Raw genomic sequence first — 8,166 nt, forward strand, 5'->3', positions numbered from 1 at the left:
ATAATTGTTGTTTTTTTGTTGGATGGCTAGGCTTTGGCAAAAAAGAAGTTTGGGTAAATAAATCACGCATTAGAAATGAAACGATCATTAAGTGTGAAGCATGGATACACTGAAGCATGGTGTATTTTATATGCTCAGGCAAACATGCTCGCACGCAGGTTTTATTCATGCTCGGACAATCTTAAAATTCTATTACTCAAAACTTACTGCACACCTTGTATACTGCCCACCTGTTGACAAATTATAGGGCATGAGGAAGCTACAAGTAGCCTATAATGATGCCCTAAGGATTTTATTAAAACAGCCTCAGTGGTGCAGCGCAAGCAGTTTGTTAGTTGGTGCTAGAGTTAATACTCTCCAAGCTTTATTAAGACATTGTATCTATGGATTTATTTATTTTCTTAATGCTTCAAATAATTAAATTATTTTAACTCTCACCAACGTAAAGCACAACACTTTTAGATACCAATTCCCTATTTGGAGGTTTTGGTAGGGTTGTCTTTTTTAAACATTTACGTTTTTGTTTTTATAAGTCAGCAGTTTTAGTCTTTTTATTAAGTTCATGATACCTGGTTATTTTACTGTTCTTATACTTTTATGTCATTGTTTTTATATTCCTATGTCATTGATTTTTATACTTTTATGACATTGTTTTTTTATACTTTTTATAAACATATGTTTATTAAAGATTTTGTCATAGAACAACATACATTTGAACAACAACTGAAAGGGAAAACAAACAGAAAAAAAACCCAGACACAAAAAACCAGGGCAAGAAATGAGAGACTAAGAACTTAATATTACACTGCAATTTGAGAAAATCTTTTCCAAGCAATAAAGAAAAAGTGGCACAATAAAATCTGTTGTGGGCAGGTTGTAACTTTTTATACTTGGTCAAATTATCCAAAAAGGGCTTTTTTTAATATACTTTTTATGTCATGGTTCCCGTCTTAAAAAATGACGTCACCACGCATATTTGTGTAGAAAAAAGCTAATTTGCGCCCATAAAATGCTAATTTTTTGCACCTAAAGTACTAATTTGTGGCCCGTAGTCCGACCTACTTTAGACAAAAACATGATACGACTGAAGCTGTGAATTTTAAAGTCTTGCTTTCTGCACAGACATGTTTGGGGTTCCGTTTGTGGCAAAGACATGACAGTGGACGCCAAAACATCTTTTTGGCCTAAACGGAACTCCGTAGACAGGAGCAGTTTGTGCATGTTCCGCTTCATTTTGGGAGCGCTGAGACCGGAGGGGCGGGGCCGATTCTGGTCCTTGCTTGTTTTTGGATGAATGGGCAGCTCGACTCCTTGTCCTTCACTTCGCTCTGCAGGCTCTGCTGTCAGGTCGTCCACACTAACCTCATACCAACACGGAGACAGTCACAATGACCTCATCTGAACTAGGTAAGAGACTTTCTTCATCTTCTGTTCGACTTTTTCCAAAGTTTTTCAGTTTGAAAGTTTTTTTTCCTACGACATGATGATGCGTCGAGTTAGCAAGTTGGCTAACCTTAGCCAACGTGGGCAGCTTTCGCTTGACTTTGTGAGACTTACCTTCACCTCTGTCCTAGCTCTTCTGAGCGTGTCGGATAAAACGGGCCTCGTGGACTTCTCCAGGAGGCTGGTGAACGTGGGGCTGTCTCTGGTGGCCTCCGGAGGCACCGCCAAGGCGCTGCGCGAGGCGGGGCTGGCCGTCAGGTTAGTCGGGGCTACTAGTAGTCAGGCTGGGATTCAACTAGTGAAGATGCGCAGCTTCTCTAACACATCTGTGCTGTGGGACAGGGATGTGTCCGAGCTGACTGGACATCCAGAGATGCTGGGAGGAAGAGTGAAGACTCTTCATCCTGCTGTGCACGGAGGCATTCTGGCCAGAAGAACCCCCTCAGACACAGCAGACATGGACAAGCTGGGCTACAGCCTGGTCAGGTGAGAAGAGATGGGTTTCTCAAGACCCTTCCAGTCTTTTATAAACACTTTTGGAACTTGTAGGAGTATACACAGGATGCCCAAAGCCACTTTGATTCCAAACAACAAAGTCTGTATGAAAATGAGGTTTTCCAGCAGATCACAAGCTCCTGTGGTTTGAGTCCGGGCTGGACGCACGTGAGGCTGGTTTGACTGCTGGGTAATTGGAGATTGGTGGCTGAACTCGTGACTCTCGTTTGCAGAGAATACGATTAAATCCGCTGTGCTGACAGACTAATCAAAGCCACTGAGTCCAGCAGATCGATACTGAGAAGTTAAACTCCTGCATTTGACTGAAAAGTCAATACATTTTGAGTGTCTAATCTGCTGAAATGCGACGTTTCTTTTTTTTTTGTGTATTCTGTTTGTGTTATTCAAGTTAATAATTCCTTGTAAATAAAGGAAAAAATGTCTCAAACAGCGATTACTTTTCGTGCTACTGCCTAACTATGTAGCCACGGGGGAGCCCATGTCTGGGTCTCCCTGTGCCGCCCGGATGAAACATAGGGCTGAGTAAGGAAGGGCATCCGGCATAAAATCTCTGCCAAACCACCTGTGTGAATCGGTGAAAGCTGATTTGCTGTAGCGACCCCTGAAGGGATATGCCGAAAGGTGAACAACAACATTCAAAAACCTTAAATAATAGATGTCATTTTAGGTAAATAAAAGTAAATTTTTAGGCCTTTTCCTTAAAAAAATATGATTAATTTGGTTACAGATGTAGCACTTTTTCTGTGTTCCTGTCTTGCAGAGTAGTGGTCTGCAACCTGTACCCATTTGTTAAAACTGTCTCCAGCCCAAATGTTACAGTGGAAGACGCTGTGGAGCAGATTGATATCGGTGAGTTGGCATGCGCTTTAGGTGAAGCTTCTGGTGAATCTAAACCCTTATATTCTGTTGTTCTTGTACATATGTAATGTTGTGTGTTCAGGTGGCGTAACTCTGCTGAGAGCAGCAGCCAAGAACCATGCTCGGGTCACCATTGTGTGCAATCCAGATGACTATTCACTGGTTGCCAAGGAGATGGAGAGTTCCAGCGACAAAGACACAACCCTGGAAACACGCAAGACCCTGGCCCTTAAAGTGGGTCAAAGATCTCAATGTAGTCCAATAAAAATGTACATTTAGATTGGTTTATTGGACAAGCTTTTCCTACTTTTTCTCAGCCACCTTCATAGTTTTACTCCACTTTATACATTTGATCGTTGCGATTCCTGTCAGTGTTATTTTTTTTATGAAATAATGATCATTCTTTTGTTTTGTTTTTCATAAAAGCTCATCTAAATAACCACCTTAAATTGAGTATTTAGATAGTTTATAGCATTTTCCCTAATTTACTGAGCAGTTTTCTGTAGGTTAAGGGTAAAAAAAAATCAACATTTTTGGTTAAAGTCTTAATCGACAGACTTTCTGTGTTGTTGTTTTTCTCTAAAGAATATTTAGCAATAATCCATCAATTATTAGTCTAATGTGATTCATATTACCTCTAAGAATGATTTTTAAAGCGTATTTTCTGGAGTATAAGTCGCTCCGGAGTATCTTAACACTTAACATACCTCATACATCAAATTGACCCAGGAACATCATCTTTGTTCCTCACAAATGAACATAACAGGAGGGTTAACAATGTGTTTATTTCAATTTATTTCTAATATAAGTCGCTGCGGAGTATAAGTCGCACCCCTTGCCAAACTATGGAAAAAAAGGGCGACTTATAGTCCGGAAAATACGGTATTTCATTTTTTGTATGCTTTTGTTTTTTTTTGCAGTGGCTGAGGTCAGAGCTCAGCATTGACTTTTTTGTCCCTAAATGTTGAAACAGGTTTTCCAGTCAAAGTTTAAACTCAACCTCTAAAAGTAGCGCACAACTAAACCTTCCTGAGTTGCAGATGATGACATCCAAAGCGTTGCTGGAGGTGCTTCTGTGTTCATCGCCTCTTCCCTCTTTCCTCTCCGCCTCAGGCCTTCACTCACACGGCTCAGTATGACGAGGCCATCTCAGACTATTTCCGTGGTCAGTACAGTCGCGGGGTCTCTCAGCTGCCTCTGCGTTATGGCATGAACCCCCACCAAGCACCCGCCCAACTCTACACCCTGCGTCCAGAGCTGCCGCTCAAAGGTACAACTTTTCCTCCGTGGTCAAGGACTACATTCTAAAGCGAGTTCCCTTCAAAATAAAAATTTCCTAAAAATTTGAACTGCAAATAAATTTTTTTCTTTATGATAATCCAGTATAATGAGGCCTGTTTCTTATAAAAAATAATCAAACTCTAGTTTGTTTTTCATAAACTGTTTGTTTGGATTCAGAATAAATGGCAAACAAAATGCATCGTCACCTGTATGGCAAAATAAATAATTTATTAAAGGGAAGCCAAACCTATAAAAGTTACTTTCTTTTTCTTTCAGTGATCAATGGCGCTCCAGGTTTTATCAACCTCTGTGATGCTCTGAACGCTTGGCAGCTGGTCAGAGAGCTAAAAAGTGCCCTTGGCATGGCGGCTGCCACCTCCTTCAAGCATGTCAGCCCTGCAGGTAAAGTTCTGTCACACATGACTCAATGGAATGATGGATGCCTTTGAAGAGTGATCATTTGTTCCCAATTTACTCTCTGCAGGAGCTGCAGTTGGAGTTCCTCTGACTGAAGAGGAAGCCAAAGTGTGCATGGTGCACGACATGCTGAGCGACCTCACTCCGCTGGCCACCGCTTACGCCAGAGCAAGAGGTCAGAGGCTCTGCGTGAAGACTATCAGCTCTCAAGCTCTGCACACTATTTAACTTGACTCTGCATCTCCAGGTTCTGACAGAATGTCGTCTTTTGGAGATTTCATTGCCTTGTCTGATGTGTGTGACGTTCCTACAGCTAAGATTATATCCAGAGAGGTAAAGAGCAACACAAGAGTTTGTAGTGCTTCAATTTGATGTCACATTAACTCATAACTCGGTCGTCCTCAGGTGTCAGACGGCATCATTGCTCCTGGTTATGAGGAGGAGGCGCTTAAAATCCTCTCCAAAAAGAAAAATGGCAACTATTGTGTGCTCCAGGTGGGAAAAAGTGACAGGAGTGGATGTAACCTCCATTTGTTTCCCCCAAATAACGATGCAATTAAGAGTATTATTTAAAAGTTTAAATAAGTCAACTGTGATATGGATTAAGGGCTTAAAACACAAACTTAACATTTAGTCACTGGAAGCCTTACAAACAATATCAATTCTCTTTTTAAAAATGGCATCTGTTAAAGTCAGGATTTAGAAATGGTCTTTTGTGATGAAGCTCATGTCATCTTTCCAGATGGATTCAGACTACGAGCCTGACGACACTGAAGTCAGGGTTCTGTTTGGACTCTATCTGAAACAAAAGAGAAACGGGGCTCTCATCAACAAGGATTTCTTCACTAATGTTGTTTCCAAGGGCTCTGTGAGTCACTTTGCTTTTAATAATGTTTGATTTAAAAAAGAAAAGAAAAAGAATGCCCCCTTTTTTTTTTTTGCACTTCCTAAAGTTGTCTGATGAAGCTGTGCGTGACCTGACTGTTGCCACTATTGCTGTCAAGTACACCCAGTCCAACTCTGTCTGCTACGCTAAAGATGGCCAGGTGAGAAGGAGAAAGCTGAGCCCATCCAGCAGCTTTTGTTCCTCTCACAGCTCTGGGGTCTTCTGTTTTGCAGGTCATTGGCATTGGTGCCGGGCAGCAGTCCCGGATCCACTGCACTCGTCTGGCAGGAGATAAGGCTGATAACTGGTGGCTGAGGCACCACCCCCGCGTGCTGAACATGAACTTCCGCAGTGGAGTGAAGCGAGCAGAGATGGCCAACTGCATCGATCAATATGTCAGCAACACCATTGGAGAGGTGAGGCAGCCGTTACACTCATTTGAACATTTCCCACCACATCAAACCCAATATCACTTCATCTTTAAAGTGTCACTCCAATCATCTTTTGATTTATTTTCCCAGCTTTCCCAGTGGTCTTTTTAATTAGGATTATGCCCATTTTTAGCCAAAATTTAAAGAACTGTCTTTTCTAGGACATAGTTTCTGCAGAGCGGCAGAAGTTCATTAGAAATTTGCCTCTAAGCTGTGGGCGGGTCCATTGGAGAGGGAGTAAGCTTTCGCTGATGTCCCATCATCCCTCTGTCTTACAGCCCCTCACAACCCCAACCTAGCATTAGCGGTGCAACAAAAACGGCGAGCAAAGTTGGAACTATCCAGATGTACAGTTATGAGCCAAAAACCAGCTCTGATGAGGAAAATGAAGACATTAATGGATCTACTTGTCTGCAAGTGGATGCATCAGAATGGAGCGGAGCCGGGTGACTTTGGCCCGCCAGTTTCTGTTGCTACATCACAACCGAGATCTTTTTCAAACGGCAGGTTTTTATCTGCTCCTGATTCACCACAATTTTAATTACGAAATACTCCGAAATACAGTTTTAAACTGAAATTCTTTTATATATGTGTTCTCCATCATGAGAAAAAGGCCACAAGAATGTGTCAAAAACGCAATTTTCATCGGCGTGGGTCTTTAAATATGTTTCTTTTAAGCAGTTTATTTTTCATTTCAAATAGATGACCTAACAGTTCTGCTCTGTCTCTTGTTTTTGTTTTAGCCTCTTATGGAAGTTATAGACCCTGCTATTATGTGTGTTTTAGGGTCCAGATTTGGCCGTGTGGAAATCCAAGTATGAAGAGGTTCCGGAGCCTCTGTCCGACACAGAGAAGAAGAAGTGGATCAGCTCTCTGCAGGCTGTCGCTGTCAGCTCTGACGCTTTCTTTCCCTTCAGAGATAACATTGATCGAGCCAAACAGGTACGCCGGGGAAATACCACTACTCTTGTCATTTTTCCACTTACCCGATGGGGCAGGGAGGCGAGCCTTGAGTGGGCTCTCGCTTCTGGTGTCAAGCGTGACCCACTCGGGGACAGTGGCAGGTGGGGAGTTTGGGTGGGGCGGTACACCTGTCAAACGGTGTCCCAAGGCGAGCTCAGGGAGGACAGAAACCTCCCGTGGACCAGTGGCGGCTCTTTGGAGTCTTTGCATGCTGCAGTGTTTAATAGCTGTCTGTCTCCTGTGTGCAGAGCGGCGTGGAGTACATTGCCGCTCCAGCGGGCTCTGCTGCAGACCAGGTGGTCATCAACGCCTGTAACGAGCAAGGCATCACTCTGGTGCACACCAACCTACGACTGTTTCACCACTGAGCAACACTACAAAGGAAAAAGACGTTTCCCGCTCCCATTCCCAACACAGACATTCCTGCTGCTGAAGTTTTCCATTTCTGTTACTCATTCAGTGCTTTTCTGGTTTATGATTCCAACGGCTGAGTGTTTGAGTGAACCTCCATGTTTGTTGTGGGTCGGTCAAGTGTGGAAACAAAATAAACTGCTGATGACTTTATAACCACCGTCTGCTTTCACTGTTCTTCAGTTTAAGTATATGGTTTGGTTCTTATACAGATTAATTAAAAATTGAAACCTTTTCATTGGGTCTGCAACCTTTAACACTTAAGACTCATTTGTTTTCTCACTGAAAACAACTCAGTAGGATTTAAAAAGTCTTGCACAACCCCTAAGACTGAAAAGACGATCATTTTTCTTGTTATTGTTACTGTTATTTATATAAATTATCTATTAATTTTTTCATAAATAAAGCAATAAAAAAGGGAAAATTCCCCTATTTAAAAATATAAAATAGTTTACAAGTTTTGACAGGGTCACTTGACTTACTTTTAAAATAAGACACCGTGTATCACAGGATCATTTCACTGTAGTGAATGTCTGCAGTGATTTTAAAATAAAATAAGTTTATTTTACTGCTTAAGGGGTATCTCAGCCAAAAATGTATAATTCTAACAAAAATACAATCAGAACTAATTAGGTGACCCTTGGTGTATTTTTCGAACCATAACGTGCCCGTCAGATCACTTAATTTGTTCAAAAATACGAAAGAAAAAAAAGTTGGCTATATATAAATTCTGGTTGTCAGTGACCAGTTGATTTTCAGTGGAACGTGGTGCTCAAAAATCTGTCCGTTTTTAGTACAGAATATTCTCCCTGGACTTTGTTTCAGCTCGAGAGATAGCAGAAGCTCAAGAAAAAACCTTTAGCATGACAAAAAATAAATAAAAACATGAAGGAGAGGAAATGCAGACCCTAAAAAGTTTTTTTTTTTTTAAATATAAACCTCATTTGACAACATGAAATA

General features: G+C 41.5%; 1 protein-coding gene across 1 annotated transcript; it reads left to right on the forward strand.

Annotated features, from left to right (window-relative positions):
• Positions 1-1,058: 1,058 nt before the first annotated feature.
• On the forward strand, positions 1,059-7,362 carry atic (5-aminoimidazole-4-carboxamide ribonucleotide formyltransferase/IMP cyclohydrolase). Its single transcript, XM_004067090.3, has 15 exons — positions 1,059-1,407; positions 1,575-1,701; positions 1,786-1,929; positions 2,720-2,808; positions 2,900-3,051; positions 3,931-4,087; positions 4,375-4,500; positions 4,583-4,690; positions 4,763-4,848; positions 4,921-5,010; positions 5,258-5,383; positions 5,469-5,561; positions 5,635-5,817; positions 6,619-6,774; positions 7,044-7,362. The coding sequence occupies exons 1-15, from the start codon at positions 1,389-1,391 to the stop codon at positions 7,161-7,163; spliced, it is 1,776 nt and encodes a 591-aa protein (XP_004067138.1). The 5' UTR covers positions 1,059-1,388; the 3' UTR covers positions 7,164-7,362.
• The last annotated feature ends 804 nt before the right edge of the window (positions 7,363-8,166 follow it).

Source organism: Oryzias latipes, chromosome 3 (assembly GCF_002234675.1).
Source record: "Oryzias latipes chromosome 3, ASM223467v1".
In the NCBI taxonomy this organism is placed as follows: Eukaryota; Metazoa; Chordata; class Actinopteri; order Beloniformes; family Adrianichthyidae; genus Oryzias; species Oryzias latipes.

Coding starts and splice junctions, on each gene's coding strand:
- atic (XM_004067090.3), top strand. Junction 1,702..1,785: donor GAGGCGGGGCTGGCCGTCAG/GTTAGTCGGGGC, acceptor GCTGTGGGACAG/GGATGTGTCCGAGCTGACTG. Junction 3,052..3,930: donor GCAAGACCCTGGCCCTTAAA/GTGGGTCAAAGA, acceptor TCTCCGCCTCAG/GCCTTCACTCACACGGCTCA.